Source organism: Leptinotarsa decemlineata, unplaced genomic scaffold (genome assembly GCF_025532065.1).
Source record: "Leptinotarsa decemlineata unplaced genomic scaffold, Ldec_3_MD MMD2_tig00026354_RagTag_RagTag, whole genome shotgun sequence".
Taxonomy (NCBI): Eukaryota; Metazoa; Arthropoda; class Insecta; order Coleoptera; family Chrysomelidae; genus Leptinotarsa; species Leptinotarsa decemlineata.
In genome coordinates this window covers 15637975-15665085 of record NW_027412702.1, presented here as the reverse complement: position 1 = coordinate 15665085, position 27111 = coordinate 15637975, and the positions used below count along the sequence as shown (strand labels likewise).

At 35.5% G+C, this 27111-nt stretch overlaps 1 protein-coding gene across 5 annotated transcripts in view; it reads left to right on the top strand.

The window, feature by feature from the left end:
- The window catches only part of LOC111503077 (trissin receptor), a 307365-nt gene that overhangs the window by 171077 nt on the left and 109177 nt on the right, over positions 1-27111 (top strand). For all 5 annotated transcript variants that reach the window (XM_074184429.1, XM_074184424.1, XM_074184427.1 and 2 more), the window contains one exon: positions 16294-16614. In XM_074184429.1, coding sequence (XP_074040530.1) covers positions 16422-16614 — 193 coding nt within the window. In that variant the 5' untranslated portion in view covers positions 16294-16421. The remainder of the gene's footprint in view (positions 1-16293; positions 16615-27111) is intronic.

Below are 27111 nucleotides of genomic sequence, written 5' to 3'. Positions count from 1 at the left end.
TTCTTAATATAATTGTTACTTTTCATCTAATCTTTTTAATCTTTTACAGATTCTTTTAGGGATTTTAAATCAATTTATATTTTATTAGACAATGGAAGTCTGAACTGATGAGATGGACAAAATTTTATTGATAAGTAACGTTTCCTCACATATGAATATACAAAAAATTTGAGTAATAACCTAAGCTTTTCTCAAGTTGAACAATTTCAATTACAAATAGTTCAACTTAGATTAGTTCAAGTTTTCGTATAATTTTTTTTTATAAAGATGGAGAGACAAAACCTGTTTTTCCTAAAATAAAGTTGTTTTTAATGAAATATGATGGGGAATATTAGGGAATGGAAGCACTTGATGATGAAATGAGGATTTCAATGAAGTTCTCTTTCAGATATGTTTTTATATGTGTTTGTTTACTAGATGACATTTGATCTCCTTGGGAGTGTTATTGAATTTTTGCAGATGGAAAACCCTGTGGAAACTACTCGATAATTCATGAAGGTAATTTCTCTCACCTTTTTTCACTGCGTCTTGTGTTGAATAAAATAGTGTACACTAATCGAAAACCTTCCCTAGTTTGTATATGAACTGAATTGGATTGGAGGCTGGAAAACACCGTTGTGAACTTCACCTCTTGAAAGCAATTTCGACCGATTTTTCGTGAAACGCTGGAGCATAAATCCTACTCAAGCTTTGTGGGTTTGAAAAATAATCCCTTTCCTACGATTTTTCTATTCCCAGAAAGAACATATCAACAGCTACAGAAAAGTCTCGATTCCGTAATTAATGTTATTTTTTTTGGTTTGGTTGAGTTTGGGTTGGGAATTTGGTCCTTACCTAATCGAGAATCGATGTTTTCGACAGGGAAGCTGTCAGAGAATCTATGGAAAGGGCGTACGCGTTAGAAGTATATCAATGTACGGGTGTAAATGTGAGATATTTTTCACGGAATAAATCCTTGGCCCATAGACCGAATAAAAAAACAATTCGTTTCCATCTTGATCTCGCTGATCATGTGTAATTGAGTTGAGGTTGTTCTATTTCATAAAAAATCGTGTGGAAACGTATGTTACAGCTAACTTTGTTTCCCACGATCAAAAAAACTCATAGAAACGAGAAATTTCGGAAATTTTGTAGAAATTTCACTAAGGCAGTCAACTGGTATATGTATATATTGAATAGGAGAAGACTGAAATTTGATCCATGTGGGACGCCTGTTGTCTAAATAGATGAAAAACACTTGAAACCAATCATTAGACAAACCAATGTAATGCAAAATCGATATGAAGCTGATGATTATGTGTCGAAAGCTACCATTGCACTTCAATATACTGTTGCTATGCGCTGATTCAATTGCAGTGTCGTATATAGAATCTTGTTTTAGGAAAAGAACCATATTTGTTCCGGAGGTTGTTATGACATAACAAAATTCAAGCGGAAACGTATATCTGTAACACTTCTGATAGCAAGGCAATTCTATTCGATGAATTCTATTATTGATAACAACTTATGAAAACATTTAAATTTATTCATTTATTTTTCTGTGATTCAACCATAAATTATAAAATTGAAAGGGTATCCTTTAAGGAGAGATTGAATTTTGGAAAACAAAGGTTTTTGGTACCGAAGAGCCAATAAGGCAAGGGTCTCAAGCCGAAATATCCAGGTGACTAGCAGTGAGGATGACCGTGTTCCATGTAAGTGAAATTTTACTTCTTCCATCTATTTCATCGTGTAGGAATCCTGTGAATGATACCTGATTCGATTCCACCTCGAATATTTGGAATTCAAACGGAATGAAAAAAAATGTTTCTCGTATAATTCAGGGTTCATATAAAAGTATTTGTTCGAAAGTATATTTCTTTCGTGGAATTCAATATTGCTATGAAAATAGCTGTTTCGGGAGCGGTTTTTCTCCCAGTGTGTGTTCTGAAAGTTACGTCTTTGCATGATCTACACATCTTCGTACATAATTGATTTTTTGAAAATGACTGCTTCCTAATTTTTTTTTTTGGAAAATTCACACATTTTTCGTATCACGATGTGGGAATAGAAAGCGAAAACCTTTCTTCTCTATGAATTATTACCTATCAAAAAATTTCGGCGGGTGGATTTTCACTAAATGGTATTTTTGAATCTTGATCTCATCCAGTAACTTCTTGGTAGATGGCTGATTTTTGTAAATGCAACAGGTAATTTCTTCCATGTCACACAGACCCATCTCCAGTAAGTGAATTCCCAATGAACGTCAACTTTCATAGGAATTTGAACATTTCTTCAGTGCATAATTTTATCCAGCTGTAGAAAGGGAAAATTCATAATTCCCTCTGGAGAGTTAAAGCGACAGCTACAAAAAAAATATGAATTGTAGTGAAATAAAACTTTCATCTTTCCATATCTCTATAAGGTTTTCAATCATAATTTTAATACACACACAAACACACATAAATGAACAAATAATAGATGGATGTAGCCGTTACTACTTGGTAAGAAATCATAATGAAAAGAGAAATGAGAATTTCTATGTTTTAAACCACTTTCATTTGTAACTAACATTACTGCACTTTCGTCCTATACGGACATTTTCAAACATATAAAATAAACCATTGTATTGCCAAGTGGATTTGAGGGCACTTAGCTTTCACCAAGCAACGTCCAAGTTGGTAGTGAATAGACAAAAGTGCCAGTGGTTTCATCGCTTCATTGATTCAGACAAACAAACTTCAAACACCTGGACTTGAAAAAGGTCTCAGACTTCTGACAAAATCCTCCAGGATTGGCCCATTTCAAGTCATCTATACATACATCGAAGTGTGATACCAAACAGCACGAATGACTTATGTACGTTCTAGCAGGCCTCTTACAGGTTAGTATCATTTAAATCATCATGTTCGGAGCTTTGGCCTTTTTGAAGACAGTATGTCACGTCTCTGATCTGAAAATTGAGTCAACAAATGAACTGATCGGTATCATTGAAATTATAATTTGTTTGGTAGAATTTGATAGATGTTAGCCAAAGTTAACGTCTACGTTTCGCAGTACTTTTCTATCTATACTTTTATAAATCAACAATAGCGAGACAAATGGCTCAAATATGACTCCATAAAATTGATACTATTTTGTGCTGATAAAAAATCGAGCTGTGACATTTACCGAACGCAACTGTTTATATATTCTCCTAATGTGCGTTAAACGTGAAATGAAGTTGTTCCTGGGGATTATATTTCGGTCGGAACACCCGTGTATCCCGAACTTCATGCAGAGTTTGTCCAAATTTTTTTCGTGTAACTACCAGTTTTTCTTCCTGCCGTCCAGCGTTTACAAAAAATTCATTGGAAAAGTTTTGTATTTTATTAGAGACATGAATTCGTTTCGTAGTTGTTGCAGGTTTTGAACATAATATATCCGAATGAATAAAATAAACATATCAGACAATGTTTTCGAAACTCGAAAGAAATATAATGGAATCACGGAGTTACATACGACGAAGACCTGTGAATCACGGAGTTCTGTGAAGGATGAAAAAAGGATGTCATATTAGTTTATTATTGAGTTTTCATTAGTAGTTACCGATAGTCCAAGTATACTGCGAGCACATAGTAAACTATTATACCGTTTCTGATCTCAATAATAACCTTTATTGATGAAATTATGAAGCATGAAATTGAAGTATGTGTTATAAACTCACTTTTACTGATTATACATATATCGTTATTCAGTGAGATACTTACTGTTTAGTTTTTTTGATATATAATATAATGATTGTTCTTTTTAACGAACTACCGGAGAAGGAATCACGTTTGGATAACAAGAATTCAGTTGCTTGGCTGGCCCTATTCCCGGAAGACAAATCATATCAAATTATATTTGATTTTATTTTGTATAAAATAATGATCAAGTTTATCAATTCTAATTTAGATTTGAAGAAGAAACTAATACAAATTATCAAACAACAAAAATTAGTTGGCACTCCGGGGCGACTTCATTGATTCCAGTGGCGCATTTGCTTTTTCAGCTGCAGGAAAACCCGGAAAAACATGCAGCACCACATCATCTGAAGATCTTGATCTGCCAATGTCCTCTCTTCCATAAAACAAATTGTACGGTGTCTCTAGAGGCTCCAATAAATTCAAGACATCGCCAGAGCACTTAGTGACACGACCATCGTCAAATTCAAATCAGTTGGTTTCGTCTTTGACTGCATGAAATTTAGAATAGTAGTTTGCTAGATATGAGTGTTCATCTATTAGGAACCATCGTGAGAATTTGGTGCTTCCGTCTCATAATAATTGTGGAATGTTGTGAAATTGGCCGCGGTGGTAGTGCGCTCGACTCACGATCGAAAGATCGTGGGTTCGATTCCCGCCTCGACCAGATATTTTTCTCGACAGAATATATCTGGTTGAAGGTGGGATGATTCTGCAACCGTGTTAGTAATCACACGTTAAAAAGTAAGACCTCGTTAGTCCTTAGCTCGCACAAGTTACTAAACTCTTGAGAGTTGTCGTTCGTATGGGGGCGACAGCTGATTACCGGAAAAACAGATTTAAAACAGATTTTAAACAGATTTTAATCAGTTAGTTTGGCGCATGTTTGGCAGTACAGTTGATCATCACCCGTTGAAAGTTCCATTTTCAGATTATTCAACAATAATCATTGCCCGGACTGGTTATCAATCATATTAGGAAACGCTAGTTGAAGTTCCAGAAAATCATATACGTTTCTGCTACCTCTTCAACATTTACTACAAAGTAAACAAGTGAGGATTTTTCCAGCAAAAGATCTAAAAACACTAGACGAGTTAGACTGTCTGAATCATACAATCCAGAACGGTTAGGAGTATTGATTCTGCTATTTTTTTACTCACGAAGAGTATTCAACAAGAACACCAAGAATTCGAAGCAATCTTCTTACTGTCCTAACGAGTATCTAGTAGACTTCAAAGACTCCTCAAAGAGGAAATCGATTGCACAAATAGAATATATTACCAGGTGAAAATTATTGTGAAATGCACAACAGACTGATTTTCATTTGATTTGATTCCAATATCTACCTGAAATTATTTGGTCAAATTAACATGAAACTGGTAATTCTAAAAGGATTGTGATAGTTGAATTTTATTTAGCCAAAGTTGATGATTCATACTCTATTATCTGGGTATCACGTTTCTGTAAAATATCGAGCTAGTTCAGATTCCTTGAAATCAGTTTATTCATTTATCGTATTTGAACAACTACATACTAGTGAGCTTTCACGTGGTCTTCTTATACACGATGATTTTGGTGAAAGTACTATACAGCTAATCCCATTGCGATGGGCAAAATTCCTGTCTTATGTTATGAACCAGATTTGGAAAATTCGACTGAAGAATAACGTGAAATTGGAATCCAGGCCAACGAGGACCATCAGAGAGAGTCTCAAGTTAGCTTTAGATCTCAACCGACCTTGTAGCTTTGGATTGGCCTGCATCAAAACCATAAAGAGAAGCGTAAGTATAGAGCTCTCTGCTCTTGAGATATACCGACAAATCAGCAGTTTCAGAGCATGCACTCAAGAAATTACTCAAGCTGCCGCATTTGAAGGAACTCAATTCATTACAAATAATGTATACCACGGCAATAGACGAAACGATGTAGACCGTCCAGCAAACCCGGATAATATCCGGTTGTACTCTTTATTCAAATGTTTATTCCGTCTTTGACCACAATGAAAGTGCACCTCCTATCTATTTTTATCTTTGGTATGTTCATCATCGACACTAATTTTCTTCATCCTTCATCTCTTGAAATTCATAAGTCCTTATTGTCGACATCCAACTAATGACAAAATTTGGATCTTTTTTTACTGATATTATTTTGATCCTTTCTTCAAATAACTCGTACTAACATGTATGCAAGTACTGTTCTATATCTAATAGTTCTAATAGTTTTCTGCTCCCCAGTATGATAACTTTTCTTACTCTCCATCGTGGAAGTTTTTCGATTTGTTGGTAACTTTTGTGTTGTTATTTGGAATTTCGTCAGGAATTTCAAAACTGTTTTCTGTCTGTCTTTTCTGTCTCAAACAAATTCTTATAAAATTTTGAAGTTGTTGAAACCAAATTCTAGATTTTTTCAAATATTTACATTTTCATATGTATGATATGGAAGTTTATACGCACCTAGGGTATTAATAGGTGTATGTCTGTGCTAAATTGACTCATTCATATTCATGTCCTACAAATATATTTCACGGAATGTACGTTTCATTGTGTTTGTATAAAAGACTGAATAATTTGGCGTATGAAAGGGTACGTATATATTTAGTGTATGCACATTGAGTAAATAATATCAGTCTCATTTATGGGATAATCAATGAAATTGAGGTAGGAATCCTAATTTATTGTACCCAACAGTTCATATCATTTAAATAGATCTGATTGGTTTAATAACATCTCATAACTAATTCATCCTGCACCAATAAATGGAAGCTGAATTATTTTACCTTGAAAAACTCACTAATGGGATTCTGAAAATACATTTATATGTTATTTCAATAATTGAATTATCATCTACTGAAAACTGAATTTCCTGTTCGGTTTCAAATTCATGAATTTTTGAAATCAAATGAAAAATATTGTAACGCCACCAATCCTGTACTATGAATTTATCTCGACCGATACAAACTTCAGAACAAAAAGTATAATGAAAAAATATATAAGAAAAACGAAACCGGTATGGTGAACTTTTGAAAATGTAATTTTTTTCAGGTAACTTGTTAGACCCTCCAAAATAAAGTAACACACATAAAGACTGGAAGTAGCGAGAGAAAGTTTAAATTGAATTTTTCCCCTAGACAATCATTACTGCGTCGCTAGTTGATGATGGAAGGAAAATATTGTCCTTTCGAGTGAGATTTTCTTTTTACTCTTAATGAGAAATAAAATATTATTTTTGTACTGATTGATAACGGGGTATATGTTGTATTAACATTATTCTAATATAAATAATAGTAACCATGAAATGTTTATTTTCCAAAGAAGTTGGATTATAAAGTTGAAACATTCATTATACAACTCCAATTCGTTTCTAACTGAATGTAATGTACAATGAATTTTGAAAAATTATTGTTTTTTATCGCTATTTTTCAATATCGAAAGTTAAATTTCCTTTCGTGTGGAAACGATAGCTGTTAAGGAGGAAGCCATTATAGCCCAGAAATTTTTGAAGTTACCCACAGAAAACTTCTTGAAACTATTCAAACAGTTTTCTATCTGATAAAAAAGCAACGTATCAAAATCAGGTCTCATATGACAATACAGAAAAAAGTTTGTTAAATTCATTGTTGGGGTTGTGAAAAGTCGTATAGCCATAAAGTCTCAAATGATAAATTTCCATTTTATTTCCCAAAAAAGTTATTAAACACCTAATACCGCATGATCATGATATATTATTCATAGTAATAAGGATAATGATAGTAATGACCGGCGAAACTTCAAGTAAAAATTTTAATGATCTATTTATCCTCAAAAAGTCTTTTTCAGTTTTATCACAAACTTATAGTGAATTGGAAGAACTACATCGTAGAATAGTATTAAATACCAAGCAAGTGGTCAGCAAATTTTGTAGAAGTACCCATAAGCATGGGGGAACGATTATTTTCGTAGACAATGTCAAAATTTAGACTGCATATGTAACCTATCAATCGAGTGGACATTTAAATGTTCTGCCATTGTATTTGGCAAGGACACTGCCATAATGTGTTTATATAGATCGCCAAACAGTATTGTCAACTTATTCCTCATGCAACTATCCTCTCTATTGAACATAGTTACGGACAAGTTTGAAAATGTGTTTATATGTGGTGACTTCAATATCGACAGTTTAACGAAAAATGTTAATACATTAATGCTGTACGACATAATCGAATCTTATGGATTGATATCTCTTTTTGACGAACCAACAAAAATCGGAACTTTAGGCAAGCATGAAACTGTCAGTAGTATAGATTATGTTTTGACAAACACCTGTAGGACTAGTTTGCTTCTTGTAATTTTGATCTAGGTATATTAGATCATTATTCACAAACTGTTACCTGGACAAAAGACGTGAACAATGTTTCCACAAATACTATCAAATCTAACGAAAAACGTGAATTTCTAAAACTTAATGAACTCTCCAAAGCTGAATTTAAGTCGCTTCTTAATGGTAATATGGAATTCCCCAATAAATTTGCATATATCAACTTTGCCAATATAAACGAAGCATTTGATAGTTTTTGGGAACATTTTCACTGGTGTCTTGAGACAGCCTTCCCCAAAGTTTTAATAAAAGCAGATTGATGAACAAATTAATCTTTCTTCATCATTGAGGCGCAAAATTGATGACCTCAAGTACTTGAATCATTTGAGGAAACACGAGAACTCTGAAATTTGTAACAATACATATAAAATAAATAAGAAAGCTGTTGAAAATGAGATACCTACGTCAGGAAAAAAACAATTATTTTATGGAAAAAGTCAATGAATTCAGCAACAAAGGTAAAACACTGGCATATTATTAAACAGTCATCTAAAATTATTGAAACCAAAAGTATTTCTATAAATCATGATAATAATTTAATTACTGACGAACTAAAAGTCGCAGAAACATTCTGAGAATATTTCTCGAGTATTATAGATAAAAAAATTAAAATTCATTTCAAAGGAGGACATCTAGGGATGGGAACTACAATGCCAAATGTCAACACAACAATGTTTTTGTTACCAGCCATAGGGGTAGACGTAAAAAATATTGTGGAATCGCTACCTGATAAAAAAGTACAGGGTATGATGAGGTTCCTATCGAACTTGTCAAAGAAAGTATTAATAATATATGTGAACCGATTGCGCACCTAATAAACTTATGATGTATTTCTTCTGGAGGCTATCCTGATCTTCTTAAAATCGCACTATTTATTCCGATATTGGAAAGTGGCGATTATATCGCGCAGAATAAATGGCTACCTGGAAAGATTCGACTTGATAATCCAACATGGCTTTCGAAAACATCATTCAACGGAAACAGCAACACTCAAATTGATTCAACAAATCCATGATTCAATCAATGAGAAAAAAGTCGTTGTGGGACTTTTTTTCGACTTAAGTAGAGCTTTCGATACTGTGAGTATTGATATAATTTCTAAAAAACTCTTAAACATTGGTATCAGAGGCAATATCAATAGGCTCATCGTGTCCTTCTCAACTAATCGATATTTCAAAGTGAAACAGAATAAAACATTATCTGACGAGTATTCTGTTACAACAGGAACACCACAGGGTAGTATTCTTGGTCCACTGATATTTTTACTATATGTCAATGATCCTCCTGATAACATAAGTTATGGTAATGTGTACTTTTATGCAGCTGATTAATTGACGTATCATTTGCATAAATATTATCTTATCGAGCAAAATACAGGATGAAATGAATACCCAAGTCAACACTGTACTACAAGAATTCAGTGAGTGGTGGTTTGAAAACCACCAATTAGACTGTTTGTATTAAATTTGCATATTCTCTTCGGAGTCTACACAACTCCATCTTCAGTTTTCTCAACGAACCTCTGAGATCAACAACTTGTACAAAGTTTTTAGGAACAATGATTGATTCCCTTCTCACATGGAGAGAACACATAGAGTTAACATCTAAGAAGCTGAACCAATCATATTACCTAATAAAATCACTGAAAAGTAAACTAGATACCAAATCTCTACCAACGGTTTATTACGCAAAATTTCACTCCATAGTATGTTGCAACATTGCTGTCTGGGGATTAGCCACTGAAATTGACAGAATATTCGTAAAACAAAAGGCACTGCTACGATTGATTGCTAAAACTCAGACATATATCCATGAAAATAAAAGGCAATTCGACCTACGATCGGAAGTACATGAATATAGTATTAGAAACTCACAACTCGAAAACACCTCTATACAAAATATGAAAAGTCTCCTGTGTTTATTGGAACGAGTATTTATAATAAATTGCCAAACAGTGTAAAGACACTGCCACCAATTGCCTTCAAACAAAAATTGAAGTCATTTTTATCGACAATTTGCTTTTATACACTTGACGAATTTTTACTTGAAGTTATAAATATTTAATATTTTTCACAATATTTTTTATTTTATTTTATTATGTACTGTATATATATGTATGTTTATATATTATACTATTTGTAATTACTTTTTATATGTATTCGTATCCCACCTATGTAATGCAACACAAAGGATAAATAAATTCTATCTATTATCAGAATGAAGTGGTCACATCTGACAACCCTAGAAAAACAGCTCTGCTAGTGATAAATGATATTGACAGTTCCTCAAATGTGGGAAGAAATATAACTATTTTCTGTATTAGAGGGTCTAGAATCCACAAAAAATTTCAGTCCTCTTCAATGAATACTTTATCTCTATATCCAAGAATATCACTGACGATAATTTGAAAAAAAAAATAAAAATCCCCCTATTATTCGAGAAACTATATTTCTCAATCTCGTTCAGACCTGAGGACGTTCCAGTGTTCTTAATCAAAATAAATCACTAAATATATATAACTCAAAGATGACTGACTGACTGACATAGTGATCTATCAGCACACAGCCCAAACCACTGGACGGATCCGGCTGAAATTTGGCATGCAGGTAGATGTTATGACGTAGACATCCGCTAAGAAAGAATTTTGATCAATTCTACCCCCAAGGGAATAAAATAGGGGATGAAAGTTTGTATGAAACTTTGTCAATTTTGAACCGATCACGCTGAGACTTTGCATGCATAAAGCTACTATGACATAGGCATCCCCTAAGAAAGGATTTTGATAAATTCCACACCTAAGGGGATAAAATAAGGGATGATGGAGGATGTGAATGTATTAGTTGGACCTATCAGTACCTAATGGAACGAATAAATTAAGACGAACAAAATAATTTTCAGTTCCTAATGTTGACAATAGATGGCGTTAGTAGTATTTCAAAACGCTCTATCATTGTGTTTTCACTGAGTTACATATACCCGATGATGAGTGGCCGCCGTATCTAATAGTACATACTATACCTAAATATTTCTAGCGGATTATATTTGACGATTTCGGCTGTTCTTCTCTTGGCATATTTTGGATTGCATTTGCTTTGTTTCGGTTTAGTAGTTTTGATTATAGACTCTGCTTTGTATTTGACATTTGTTTTGTTTTAGTTTGGTTTAAGTATAGGTTTTGTCGGTTTGTTTCATGCTCTCTCTCATTTAATGTACGGAACACAGGATGAAGCGATAGAAGTGCGTTCAGAAATTGTCAGATATGCGGTTAATGAGTGGAACAAGTTTTCAATTATGATCCACGACAGGAATGGTGATAACTACGTAACACCTGACGAATATTTTGCTGATATGATGAAAAATGCTATTTATGGTGGATTTTGTGAGTTAATAGCAGCAGGATTAATATTCCCATTTAAGTTTGAAGTTTATAGAAACGGTCTCATGTATACGAAATCTTGAGAGAGAGACTTGAGAGAACATTGGTTCTCTCATGGACAGTTTTATGTTGCTTGCTCGCGAGTAAGTTCACCCAATAGCTTTAGCTTTAGTTTTAGCGCCTAATGACAGATTAGTTAAGAATATTGCGTACAAAGAAATTTTGTAGGCCCTAATTTTTTACACACGCTAAACAAAAGTAAATCCACAAAAACTATACCTAAATAATAATAATACTTCCTAACGCGAGCGAAGCTGCAGGCAAAAGCTAGTTTAACATATGTTATATTTCCACTCAATCACTTAAGTAATTAGTCATTTAGATCTGGAGTTTCCCCCGAAAAACTGGAAATTGTTTAACTTGTACCCGTTCGTAAGAAGTCTGACGCTCTTATTCTAGATGAGCTGCGCCCTCTGCATTTATTTGCAATTATATCTTTTACTCAACTTGGCTTCCGATCTAAAAAATCCATCAACCGAAGAAAACTCTTCGTACACCTGATCCGATACCCCTTCGTCAATCATTCATCTTCAACGAAAAAGAGGAGCCGAAAAACTTGTCTACGAATCATTCTAAACGTCCTCGCCAGACGGTCTGATACGAGATGTCACAAACGTGATTATTTTAGAAGCCGTGCAAGCAGTTTTTATAAAGATTTAGTGCGGATCAGTAGGCTCGAACAAACGACATATATCGTTGTTACTTTGACCAATCCAATTCCGATTTTCAGGCGGCTGACGTTTCATGAATTGAAGGTAATAAAGGACCCTCATCGCATTCGAAAAAAAATGGAATATGAAATTGTCCCCGGATGGGTGAGATGATTTTATTAAATTTGTATTTGTGCCGAAAGGTGCGATGAAATCGCAAAACTCTCGCAGCATTTTTCATTCGATAATCTCGATATTCGTCAATTGAGGTCACCCAGTTGAACTCATGCCGGTCATATGATGATCACGTGACCAGCTCTGAGGATATATTTTGAAGAATGAATCAGGTTAATGGATCACCAGAGATCCTGGCTGAAATTTTTAATTATCCAAACTTCGTCTGAGAGATAGATTTGTTGAGGGTTTCTATTGACCTTCTCTGGGTATGTTTCTGACGACAGCATACTTGTTCCATCATTCCATTTGGATTCCAGAACATCGGCTGTGGATACACGTCTTCACTCCAAACTGAACATAATAATGCCGGGACAGATAATTCCGCTTTTTGCTTCGATAAGTATGTTGGGGGTTAAAATGGACACCAATATGTCTTGGCACAATCATGTCACTGGAATTGCACAGACTGCTTCTCAAAAGCTTGGAAAACTATTCCGAACGAGAAAACTGTACACACCTCAGCAACTTTTGATGCTTTATAAAGCTCAGATCAGTCCTCCTTTGGAGTATTGTTCTCATGTATGGAGCTCTGCCCCTAAGTATAGCCTGGAGCTGCTGGATTCCATCCAGAAAAGAGCAATCCGCCTGATTGGAGACACGAACATCACTTGCAACCTTGCAACTTCCTGAGAACGTTTTCCCAAATGAATTCAATCTCCAGCGATTCGAAGCCAACGTAAATCGCTACTTTCGCACAGACACCCTCTTCGAGCAGTGCCTGTGCTCATGTTCTGTTCTAAAAAATCGATTTTCCTCCACAATGGCTTCCGTTCAGGTGTATGTTCCATACTAGCAATCGATCCCCACTTCAAGTCGATCCAGTACCAGGCACACTGTTCTTTGGGTCAAATCTTTCCTACACTGACGTGGGGTAATACCCCGAAAGTAACTTTCTTGAATGTCTGTCGGATATGATTCGATATCCACTCTGATATTAGCAAAAGTAGTTGTTTGGAGGCATGAATCTACCAGATCCATTTTGTGATAACACAACTTCGTGTTAGCGGTTACTCATCCTGAGACCTCAATAATTTTTTTTGCTGATGATAACACACTTGTCATTTTTTTCTATGCAGATGCCACAACATCCGCTGCCGATATCTTTTTTCAAGGATGTGGATACCATAATGTCAAAATCCCAAATCACACAAGCTACGTTTGTAGTTACACCTTTGGTGTAGTAATGAATATGACTGGAGTTTCATGTCAACACCAAACCGTCATTTCAACACCTCGACACTTGTTTCGATCACCAAGTGATCATCTTCAAACAAAGTTCAATCTTGGTGATCGAAACACGTGTCGAAGTGTTAAAATAACGCTTTGGTGTTGGAATGAAACTCTAGTAATATTTAACTTGTTGAATGTCAAATTGGATATCAATATGGCTTGACACAATTACGTTACTGGAATAACTGAGTCAGCTCCTCATGACGATTATTTCGAACGAGGCAGTTGTACACAGCTCACCAACTTTCAGTACAATATGAAACTTGAATCAGACACTTCTGCCACAATACTATTAAAATACTGTCTTTCGACGTACGTTTCGCTAAGTAAATTTGCATATTTAGTATTTTCAGTACATGGGTAGATTACAATTCTACCCATGAACTTAAATTAGATCTTCTTCAAATGGCACTCATATAATAATAATATGTATTTATTCACTTTCTTAAGATTGTTTACAGTAAACATACATGTACATATAGAAATGAACAGTGAACGAATAAAATACATCTTACGAGGCAAAATGATCTGCCTGTGTGTAAGGAATGAGAATACTGAATCTGACATTGAATGAGATTCATGCTTTAAATTGAGTACTAAGATATAAATCCAAAATAGCTACATTTAAAAAGAATATAAATAAATAAAAACAATAAATCTATTGAAATAAGTACTAGATATAGATAAGAATATAAGTTTAAACTGGACATATTCAAACATAATATGAAGAATCAAAATAAACTAATGTATTGAATGGGTACTAAGTATGGATAAAAACATAACTTTGAACTGGACACATTTGGACGTAATATAAATAAATCAAACAATCAATGGATATAGAGATTTTAATCATGAGGATTCCAGACTGCAAACAAATCAATACACAATATATATCCACAATCGTGGAAGTAAGTATTTAAATTTATATTTGTCTATGTATCTCTGCTCGTGGTATATTCTTGACGAATAATTTAATCTTTGAGATTTGTTTTGCATCTTGAACTTTCAGGAAGAATTCAGGATTTCTGCCCAACTGATTTTATGGTGATAAATAGTTAATTCTTTTTTGTTTTTATGCTGTACAGCAGTAATATTCATAAAAAACAGCTGTCGGGGATCAAATATTTCAGATTTTAAATAAAGTAGATCGCTAGGGTAGTCGTAACCTTTCCGTAGGATACATCTGATAAATCTCTTCTGCATAACATCAAGGGAATATAGATGAGTTTTCGACACTCCACCCCAACCAATTATACCATATCTCAGATGGGGTTCTACTAAACTTTTATATAACATAATTTTTTGTTTTTGATTGAGTATGTTTGCTATCCGTTTTAATTTGTGAAGTATGCAAAGTAATTTTTCAACTATGTGGTCTATGTGTTGCTTCCATCTAAGATTTCTGTCTGAAATTATTCCAAGATTTTTATTTAATTTGTGCGTTTGATGACTTCCGTATTGGAGATTTTGGTGTCATATTCTGGTAGAGAGTTGTCATAACTAATGAATGGTACGTAATAGGTTTTCTCAAAGTTAATAGATAAGAGCCTGTGGTCGAACCACAATTTGATTTGAAGAAGGTCATGTTCAAATTTCTGTTTGAAATTAAACCAGTTTTCGTCTTCGCAAAACAGCACAGTTTCATCGGCGAAACTCAGAATGTTGGAGTTGATGTCTTGAAGGAAAAGGTTGTTCAAGTAAATATTGAATAAGATTGGTCCTAACACCGTCCCCTGGAGTACACCACATGTAATAATTTTCTCTCCGCTTATATGATTGCCCACTTTAACCCTTTGTTCTCTGCTATAAAGATAACCATTGAAAAGATTATTCGCTATACCTGTAATTCCCATGTCAGAAGATTCAGTAAGATAGAGTGATCGACGGTGTCGAAAGCTTTCCTATGGTCTACGAAAACAGCAATAGAAGGTTTTGATTTATCCAAACATGAATAAATTTGCTGGGTTATATTTTTTATTGGGTCTTGGGTGGACATATTCTCTCTGAAGCCGTGTTGTGATTCTGACAACGACTGGTGTCTCGGGAAGGTTATTTTGAATAACTTTAGCAAGACTAGTTATGAGTGAGATTGGTCTATGGTTTGCTACATCGGTTTTTTCTCCACTTTTATATATAGGCGTTATATAACAGCCATTTTGAGAGCTGAGGGAAAACATCTCTCCTCTAATGGCATATTCAATAGATGTTTTAGTGGTTTCGATATATAATCAGACACCAGTTTCAGATACTCTGCTTTGATATCATCATAGCCAGGAGACCTTTCATTCTTGAGTTGCGATATAATATATTTCATCTCGTTTTCAGTTATAGGTCGCAGAAAAATGGAATGATTACATACACTTTTCCTTTCGGAATAGTCTGGATTTATATTTCGCACCAAATCCCCACCTACAGAAATGAAATAATTGTTGAATCTATTTGCTATTTCAACCGGGTCCTTGATGAGTTCGTTATTTTTGTTTTTATCAAGTTAATAGGTGTAGGATCTTGGTCGGTTGATATTTCATTGACAGTTTGCCACATTTTTTTCGAATCATTACCCCCATTTTCAATATATTGAGCTTTTTCCCTAAAAATACTCCGGTGTAGCTATTGTAGACTTTTCATTTCATATAACGCGAGCTGATACTAACCAGATTCAATATTTATTTTTCTTTTCTAGGTAGAACGATGGATATGTTTTCTTTCAATCAACTAGGCGATCGCGAATCAGCAGAATATCAAGAAATGGAATAAGACCTTGCATAACTGATTCTAGCTTGTTTGATCATACTCGAGAGACGCCAAATTATGGAGGAACAGTCGCTGCTGGATATAAATAAAAATGGGAACCTAATGGGGAACTGGACTAGAAATTTTCCCTCGGAAAACTCGTCTAAAATCATCGAAACCAATCCGCACGAATACTACATCTTTGATAAGGTGTACATAAGAATAATCTTCATATCGCTGTACACTGTCGTTTTCTGCTTGTGCTTTTTCGGTAAGTTGATTGAGATAATTCCGTACTTATTATAGAAAGAATTCGATTTTCCATTCAAATCGTTGAGTTCACACAAATAGACTGTTCAAGTATCAGGAATGTTCTATATTTTATTAATGGAATCGATACTTCATCAGACGCTTATTGGAAACTATGAATGACTGTCTACCAAAATTAGGGCACCACAATTGGAATTAATGAAGACAGTCAGCCTTTCGGAGAATGTTTATATTCACGAAATATGGAATTATCAGTAACATTTCAGGGTTCCGACCTTTAAGGAATAATTTTTTGAATTTATTTGAATTTGATGAGAAAAAAAATATGTGGAGAAAGTTACTTAGAGTTTGTATATTGAAAATAGTATAAACTATTTGACAGAAAAAAAAAACTAATCGATACAGTTTATTGTATGATTTTCACTATAAAAGGGTTTTACGAAAACCGCGACACGTGTTTCGCTATACAATAGCTTCTTCAAGCATAAACTGAGAGTTACTTCTAAATCTCAACCATTTTATACTTTAAACTAGTGCCTACTCGTCTACCTAAATGATGATTCTACCTGAAAAGGTCAGGTATGCATTCATTAACAATGTCAATAAATTTTTCGAAAGTATGCCTGTAAATATACCTAACTATTTTACAGATTCAATAATGGCGAATTATTCCATTCAGTTTGAACGTTCATAAGATATTGAGAGTTTTTAAATTTGTTGATTTCCACACTCTCCCACAGGTTAAGTTTCAAACCTTTCTTCGGGAAATGGAGTGGTTTGTATTCATGGTTAAACTCATGTCCCTCTGGGAAATGACTGTCATATGCGAAATGTATTTTTCCATTCTGAAAAATATTTTTGTGTTACTTTATGCGGGCTTTGAACGTTCTTCCAGTTTGACTTATATAAAACATCGGACATGACCCACACAATAATTCATACACTCCTGATTTTCCAGAAACTGAACTTTTGTAGTGGGTTGGCCTAAGTAGGTTCTACAACTTTTATCCTGTTCTTTTCGAATTGGGTAAACTTCTTTCAATGCTTGACTACATAACTTTTTTGATAATAAAGAATGTATCAGACCGCTATCGTTATCATTGTTGATGGCTATTTGTAATATCTTGAATTTCATTGATTAAATGGTATGAATTCTTCAAACTGAATTTTGATTTGAAATTGGTGTGGTTTTAGATAATTGTGAGTTTTTCGGATATTTTAACTGACGAAACTGTGACGAAAGAAATCACCGGTCTCATCTGGTAGTTGTCTTTGTGCAATTCAATCAACGAATACAATTTAGGTGGTTGTGGGTTCATGACTAACGATCAGAATTTTTCCGTTTCATCCATGCACCACATAAAACTATTTGAACTGAAAATAATATTGATTATATCAAAAACAATACCATAACCAATTTTTTCCAATATTCGTGATTATGATCCTTCCTGTGCTTTATCCAAGCACTGTTGTACGACATGTTTTTTGCCCCAAAATTGTTTTTTTTGTAAATTCATGTTTTTTGAAGAGCTACCCAACAGAACAAGTTTGATAACGAGATAGCACATTACTGCAAGACCCATTTTGAGTGTGAATGTGAAAATATACAGGTACTGGCACACGAAAAAAAATATAAATCAGCACGATATACGTATGAAATGTATTCATATGAAATTTTGTCATATTCAATTTGCTTACACATTACTGAGTAGGGGCAATTATATCTGCCCTTAAAAAACGCCATCTATGGGATTGACCGAAGACTCACTCCTCGAATATCGAAGATGGTCCATTGCACATTCAAGGTTTTCCTTCAGACAGCTAAGTTCAGCAATGCATTCGTGATTCAGCCGAGCACTTGAAGAATTGTTGAGGGTTGATTTTTATCAATCTCAGGCATAACAAATAATTATCGATACCGCAAATAGTCATCTCCATTTTGTAAATTCCACAATTCTGAGTGTTCGGAAAAAAACTCGCAAACCTAAATGTTGATGTAGTCAAATTACGCCAAAATTAAAAAAAAATATTTATAAACATCAGCTATGAAATAATTTACACTATACTATACAATGATAAGTCAATTTTTTGAAACCTTTCTTATCTGACTTCGAATTACATATATTTTGGAGCTTTGCAGTTTACAACTTTCGGTATCGATATATTTCCTTTTATATCTGACTAAGAATATTTCAACCGAGTTTCGTGTTTGTAATGTTGTAAATGGCAGCACTAGCCTACCATAAAAAAATGTAGTTCACTTTTGTCTCCTTGGAAATAGTAGTTTGATAACCTCTGATAGAAGTTTTGTCGTTTCATATCTAGCAAGAAGGCTCTGTAAGGGTTTTTTTTTATGTTTCTAACGTTGAAAATGATGAATGTGTCATAAGATGACCAGTTCCATTTTTCAGTGATGTTTGAAATGACGAAAGTGTCGTAAAAAGGTCTAGCCCCCCTTTCATCCATTTAGAAGTGTCATTTCAAAAAAAAACATTCATATTCTTTGCCTGGGTGTTGTAAGGTGCATTTGTGTCAAATTTGAGCGTTTCATGGCTAGACGTTGATGCATGAGTATTTTTTCCATATGAAAGAAAATTAATGATAATAGCTCAAGTCGGTTTAGCTCCAAGCTCAGATCGATTTTAGGTCAAGCTACAGGATTCAGAAGATGAGGCAAGGCTCTTTCAAATCAAGCTCACAAAGCTCGACTTGGCTCAAGTACGCTCCTAGTTCAGCCTGGTATCACTGCTGCGTGATATCTTTGCTGATTCTGTATGTTGGGGGTGTATTTCAATCCAACAATTTACTGATGATATCTCGAATTTGAAAATTCATTGACCTAATTTCAAGATATCTTCAGTATTGAAGCATCATACAGGTTTTAATGAATGTAGAGTTACCACAAAGATAAATGGAGAAATGAGGGCTGTCTTCTTTCAACAGCTTATGCAAAGGTTGCAGTCAAAGAAATACGAGAGGTACATTCCTCCGACTCTCCTGAATTACTGAATATTTCATCGATAAAAATGATGTCATTTACAACACTTCTTGTAGATTGCGACAATACATGATAGTGAAGTTTTTGGTGGAGTCACTTATTCGTTTATTATTAAATTTCAGATTCTATCTCTACATTTTTCTTCTGAAGCTTTTTTTGAAGCTTATCTCCTAATTTTTTCGAAGTTTTGATAGTGATATCAGAATGATATCCTTGGGGAATCAAAGTAAGAAACACTAAAGTATATTGAAGATTCTTGTTCATCAAATTCATCGTTAAACATGTGCTAGCTATTTCATCATTTTCTATACAGGGAAATTTTCCAGCCTTAATATCTTCCTTTCAGTAAATAATATGAGGAATCGGAAAAACAGGTCAAAGAGGAGTAGATGTTACCCTTAGAATCTTAAATTGGAAAGGGTGTCAAGTAGCACATCATTTTGATTGGCGTTCAATTCTGCTTCTGCTTTTGATGAACAGTTTCCGAAAAATAGCGTTCTCAACTTACACATGTAATAAGAATTTGCCTGTTCTGAGATGCATTATTGTAATGGCTCCTTTTGATGAAAATGGTTAGAAGAGTACAGGTGTCACCGTTCCAACCCTTGAATAACAGGACTGAATGTATTACGGATGGGATTTTTCATTTATTGGTGATTGTTCTTTTACAAAATGAAATTTAATTTGCCAAAAAGACATTTCGAACATAAAAACTACGCACGCTTATATCATAATAAACTCAAAAGTATAAGTCTCTTCTCGAGTTTCCTGTAACATTACGAAAAACTTCATTAGGAATTGACTGGCACGCTGCTGTAATTTGTATTTTGAGTTCTTCCATACCAAAGGTTGTGTTTTATAAACAACAGATTTTAGATGCCCCCAAAGAAAGAAATTTGACGATGTTAACTGCGGCGATCTGGGAGACCATTTAACTAGTTCCCTTCTGCCAATCCATCTCTCCGGAAATCTCTTGTTAAACCACCTAACCTGGGGAATTACCAACACCAACGAAAGAGGTGAGCACTTACTACAGTTCATCATGGCAAATAACTTGGACATTTTGAACATAGGAAATAAACCTACTTTCGTAAATGCAAGACGTAGTGGAGTGGTAGATGTAACGATAGGAACTACATTTGTAAGTAATTATGTTCGGAAATGGAATGTGTCTGATGAGGAAAGTTGTTCAGACCATCGAAACTTTGAAATCTGAGGGATTCAGACCTCGATTCTAACATATCAAAATCCCCGGAAAACAAACTGAGGAGCCTATACGGTGGACCTGGAAACCTGTTTAGAGCGCATGGATTTTGACATCAGAGATTCCATAGATCCAAAGTTGGCAGCAGATCGGTTACAGGGAGCTATCATCTCTACGTATAACGAATATTGTCCCATAGTAAACCACAGATCAAATAGGAATGTGCCCTGTTGGAATGAAGATCTGGCGAAGATTAGACAAAAAACCTAGAAAAGCCTTCAAATGTGCAAGGAAATCAGGTTCATGGGACAATCACAGAAAGTCCCTAGCTGAGAAAATCCAAGAGATATACGTGGAGAAGACAATGTGAGGAGATGGGTCTGTTCGACCATGTGCCAGGTTCTACAAAATACTCTCGAAGGAACCTCAGGTATCAATAAATAATCTGAAAACAAGTACGGGGAAGTATACAAAAACCGGAGAAGATTATATTAGAGAGCTTTTCCGAGTACACTTTCCTGGGTCAGAAATTACAAATCTAACACCGGAGTCCTGGGCGAATTCAGAACTGGAGACCCCGAAAAGAGCATCCAAGGAGAACTGGCAAATGACAAAGAAGGTGATAGATCTGGAGAAAATTAAATGGGATGTTAACTCATTTCAGGTCGCCGGGACCTGATGGCATATATCCAGTAATGCTTCAAAAGGGACAAAAATTGTGTATAATTCTCCGGGCAAGTTTAGCACTGGCCCACAAATCAAAAATTTGAAGACTGATCAGGGCCACCTTCATTCCGAAACCTGGGATCTCTAAAACTTTGAGGTGAAGAAATACAAGTGTCGGGGGAGGTTGAATATCTGGGAGTAATTCTAGATTCCAAACTGACCTGAAACCAACACATAGACAGGATAAAAAGGAAAGCGGAGGTAGCACTGATGCTCGCCAGACGCACCTATGAAAAAACATGGAGCTAAAACCAGACATGCTATATTGGCTATACACGATGGTGGTTGAACCCATGATAACATACGCCTCTCTGGTCTGGTGGCCAAAGATAATGCAGGCGACCGACATCAACAAACTAGGCAAGGTGCAAAGACTTGCATGTTTGGGAATGACGGGAGCAATGAGAACTACCCCAACAGCTGTATTGGAGACACTCCTGAATCTACCTTCTTTACATTTTGTGATAATGGGGGAGGCCAGGATGGGCCAATTCAGACTGGAAAACTCACCGAACTACAAAAGATCGGACCGAACAGAAATTTCGGAACAAGTGGAACAAAAAATTTAAACTACAGTTATCCGCTAGGACTATATACATCCTTCTTTCAGGCGGAAGTGTATGCTATCTTGCAGTGTGCAAGGCTCATCAAATTGAGACCTCAAAGAAATGAGCGGATCAATATTTTAACAGACAGCAAGAGTGCACTAGGGGCTCTGACAACCCCGAAGTGACATCAAAACTGGTCTGGGAATGCCATGAAGAACTGAATGAACTTGCAAACAGGAACAAATTACTTTTGTACCGGGTGCCAGGGCATTCAGGAATCACAGGTGATGATAAAGCTGATGAATGCGCTAAACGTGTATCATCAACTTCATATATTGGTCCTGAACCAGCTCTGGGGGTACCAAAATCATTAGTACGAAACCAGATTAGGACATGGACCAATAAGAAGCACACAGAGTACTGGACAAAAGTACCTGGCAACAAACACAGTAGAATCTTCCGTCCGAGAATGAAATGGGGCTGTACAACGGAGACCTCAGCTGCAGATTATGCAACGAAGGGATAGAAACGGCTCCAGACATCTTATGCGAATGTGAGGCACTGAATCACAGGAGGCAGGCAATATATGAACGTACGAAATTTCGTCCAGAAGAATATGACGAACATCCAACACGGAACCTGTACAAACTAATACAGGGAACGAGACTGGTGGAATGGGTGTCATGAGAAGATGGGAGAATAAACGCAATAAGCCCAAGAGGCTGCGGTGCTTTTTGGAGACTTGGACTAAATGGACAAAAAAACTGTTGGATGAAAAGAAAATAATAAGGTGGACCATCGTCCTATTGAATCATTCTGCCTTCTGCATCCATTTGAGTTTCTAGCTCGTGAGTTATGAGAGGATCAATAGTCTCATCAAACATTTCAAGGTACAGATTGCCAGTGAAGTTTTCTTCCAAAATAAATTTTTGTGAATGTGCCCTTCCCGAAAAATATGTGGGTTTTCGTCACTCCAATAGCGACAGTTTTGTCTATTAACATTGCCATTCAGAAAAAATTAACACTCATCGCTGAAACATCGCTTAAACTCATCATTTAACAGAAGATTAAGGATGGTATTGACTCGATGAGACTTGATTTCACAAAACTGTATTCTTCTCTCTTGATTATCCTCGTGGACCTCTTGAACAATCTGTATTTCATGAGGATGAAATGCATGCATTTTCAATGCTTTTCTTACAGTCTCGCGGGACTCGCATGACGTCTGTTTTGATACTGATCGTAAGGAGCTCGTGGGCTCTGCAGCACATGTTCCGAAAATTTAAAATTGAGCTACTTCATTCAATACTCTGGGGTTATTTCTTTTTCATTTGTCTCTGAACCAGTTTCGTAAAACTTATTCACCAAATCAAGCACATACCGATGACTTATATTACAATTTGGATGTCTTTTGTTGCTCTTCGTGCGCACTTTCCAACATCTCCATAAATTTAAATACTGTCTTGAAGAATGTAAACCATTTTTTACACTTTTATACACCTATCAAAGTAATCACTGAACAGCCCAACAGGTACAAGTGTATGCACAATACTACCACATTCTTCAAATTCGCGAACCAATTTTTTTGCCGAAACAGAAACTTTTTACAGCAGAAGTAGCAAAAACGGACGGCTACCTGTACACTTTCTGCGATGAGAATTAAAAATGCAGCATTTACCAAACACAACTTTACTACCATCTACGTTTTACTGTTAGACTACTTTTTGATGTAAATTAACTAAAACAAATGGCTAATGTTACCCTTAATAAAGGACTGGAACGATACCACCTAATAATCTTAAAAGTTCTGGTCAAATCATGCTACTCAGTTAAGGCGTACTAATAATAAATTTTGTTAGTTTAGAAAGCTATTTTTTGGAAAATGCTCATCAAAAAATAATAACTCAGAGTACCATTGGAAGCAGACCTGAACGCCAATCTGAATGATGTGCCTCTTGAGCCCCCTTCCTATTTCGAAGGGTTACATCTACCCCTACTAGGAGGTTGAACCATGAGGGCTATAAATAGTACTTGAATGTGTCCCCCTTAACAATAAAATTGACCTGGTTTTTCGATTCCTCAATTTTCAAATTGACACCCTCTATATCAGAATCCATGTGGCAGTAGACAATGAGCAATTCATTAATGGGCACAATTCTACAGACACAACGCCAGTACATTGTTTGATCTTTTCAAATTATTCGACGCTGGTAATTTTAGAGCAGAACGAGTATTGTCGAGAGAGCCAGACGTGAAACGACTACATCGTATCCCTTCATTTTCATGACTCGCTGAAACAAATGAGTTTTCTGTTCTGCAAACAAATGAAATTCTGATTCGAATGAGGGTAGGCGTTCTAATTATTTTTGAAATAAATGAGATGTGATACAGCTCCAATTTTTCGAAGGGAAAGTAGGTGGTATTGAATTCTTAGGTGGGATAGAAAACTGACAAACTTAAAACCCAGAGACAGAAGCAAGATGACCACAAAACCGAAATATTTGCCAAGAAAGCGATGCCACAATATTTTTCCAATTGAAAAAGTCGTTATGGTATGAGCTTATAATTAAACTCTAGTGTCTATCATCTTAGTGCTATGTTGATCATGAATACAATTTTGTCAAAACCTCGTCTGTTAATGAGAGTACAATGGAACAAACGCCTTGAAGTTCTAGGTTCAACCTCCCGGGTGGATATTTTCAAACATCAACATGAAAATAACATACAAACGAAAATATATGTCAATTGTAATTAGTATTTGTTTCATAGTGGTCTGAAATACAAATGATTATAGCGATTATTATAGCACTGATGGTACTGATACTAGTAATAATGATAAATGAGCAGGGATAGCAATTCGAAATCTGTGTCTTTTGGTAAGTTGCGCCTCAAGTTGAATAAATCTACTATATAAAAAGGATGTTTGTTGGTTGGTTGGTTGGTAAGTGATAAACTTCTACATCGCTCAACCGATCGTGATGAAACTTGACATGTATTAGTAATTTTTCATTAGGCTATCAATTTTTCTGTAACTCACCACTAGATGGTGCTGTAGAACAGTTTTTGAAAGCACTGTTCTATAATGCTACGCACGCCTAAGTTCGCTGATTCTGATTCTGTCAAAACATTGGAACAGCAGCGATACAGCTAAATAGTACTAGAAGATTATGAAATTGTTTTGTCTCAAGCAATCTACACAGTAGTATTTCAATAATCTTCTGCCTTTGAAGACCATTACTTTCGAAACAGTCACAATGTACTTGTTACTTGTTCAGCCATCACACCTTGTTGTGGAGCCATTCAAAGTAATGTTAAACTTTGCACAGTTCATTGTTGAAGTTCCTGAAACCGCACCTGAATATGTGTATATGAACCTCTTTTTATGTTAAGAACTTTTTATCCCTTCACACGTGTTTGTTCGGTTTTTATTCAGAATTTATTGGGGAATAACGTTTACTTTGTTGCATTAAACTGCAGTATCTGATAACAGAAATACTTGAATTTCAGAATGATGCACAGAAGTAGTCATAACAAATTCATATGCACAGCTAAATATCACTTCTGAATAGAAATTGAACCATTAAAATTTGTTAAATTAGCAGCAGCAACTGACACACGTCTCTAGTAATGAATAGAGTAGAAGACAAATTTCGTTCGGCGGTGAATGTCTGAGTTTGTTTTTGCAATGAATCACTTTGGAGAACCTAGTGAATCACTTTCTTTGGATTCGTTGGTTAAAACAGCACTGCCTGGTGTTGGATCTTCTAAGTTCTGCTCTCAAAAACTGGTTAAATCACATATGTGCAATGACACCGGCACACCGACACTAAGTGGGAAACATCTGTATACCGAAAACCCACTCACACGGGACAGTTTCTGAACTACGAATTCAACCACCATCAATCAACTAAAAGAGGAATCATCAAGACTCTATTAGACCATGCTTTCGGGCTCTGTAACACAAAGGAAGGTCTCGAGAAGGAACTAGACATCATCAAAAATGATCTTCAACGGAATGGCTACTCCAAAGCGATGGTAGAAGCGACGGTCGAAAAGATTTTGGCTTAAAGACAGCAGGAGCCTAGCAAGGAAGAGAAGCCGTCACAACCAGTGCTTGCACTTCCCTACATCAGAGGATTATCGGGGACGATAAGCAGAATTGGTTCCAAGTACAACATCAGAACCTGCTTGCTTCAGATCCGGTAACACTATACGTTGCAGCCTCACGAAAACCCGGCCATCAAACGCGGACTGCGATTCCAAGAATTGCATTTACCGGATACCCTGTGAGTGCGGAAAATCCTATATTGGTGAAACTAAGAGGCCATTGAATGTTCGCATTGCCGAGCACAAGAAACACACACACAGCGAGGGAAAACCAGCAAATCAGGAATGGCAGACCATATTTGGACCCATCAACACAACATCGAGTGGTCTTGAGTTGAGATCTTACACAGAGAGGAACATTGGTTTAGGAGAAAATTCAAGGAAGCCGCATACATGTTGTCCAACAACGTATTCAGCCAAGCCAGCGTAGAAATACGCAACATATGGAAACCCATCATCAAGCGAAAAATTGCCAACTCCCGCCAAACGGTCATCTTTCACTGAACCAGTGAAGCGGAAAAAATGGAAAGCGAGGATAAGTGAAAGTACTCGAACGACCCATTAATAGTCATCTCTTATGAAATTTAAAGTTAGAAGTGTTTTTCGTGTTCGACGAATTTCTGCTATCGAAATAAATGAATTGAAGAATTTGCATGAAATTTTATGTAAAAAATGGAATAAAGTGCTCATATATATTTGAAATGTCAAGTCAGAAAAATGTTTACAAGTGCTACAAGCTTTTCACAGATACTCAAGCTTTAGTAATAGCTATAAACTCGTCGTTTACTACTGGTATCTTTCCTTCTAGTTTGAAATCAGCAAAAGTGATACCGCTTTACAAAGGAGGTGCCGTTGATGACCCCAGCAAATTCAGATCGATCTCAATTTCATCAACGTTATCGAATATCATTGAAG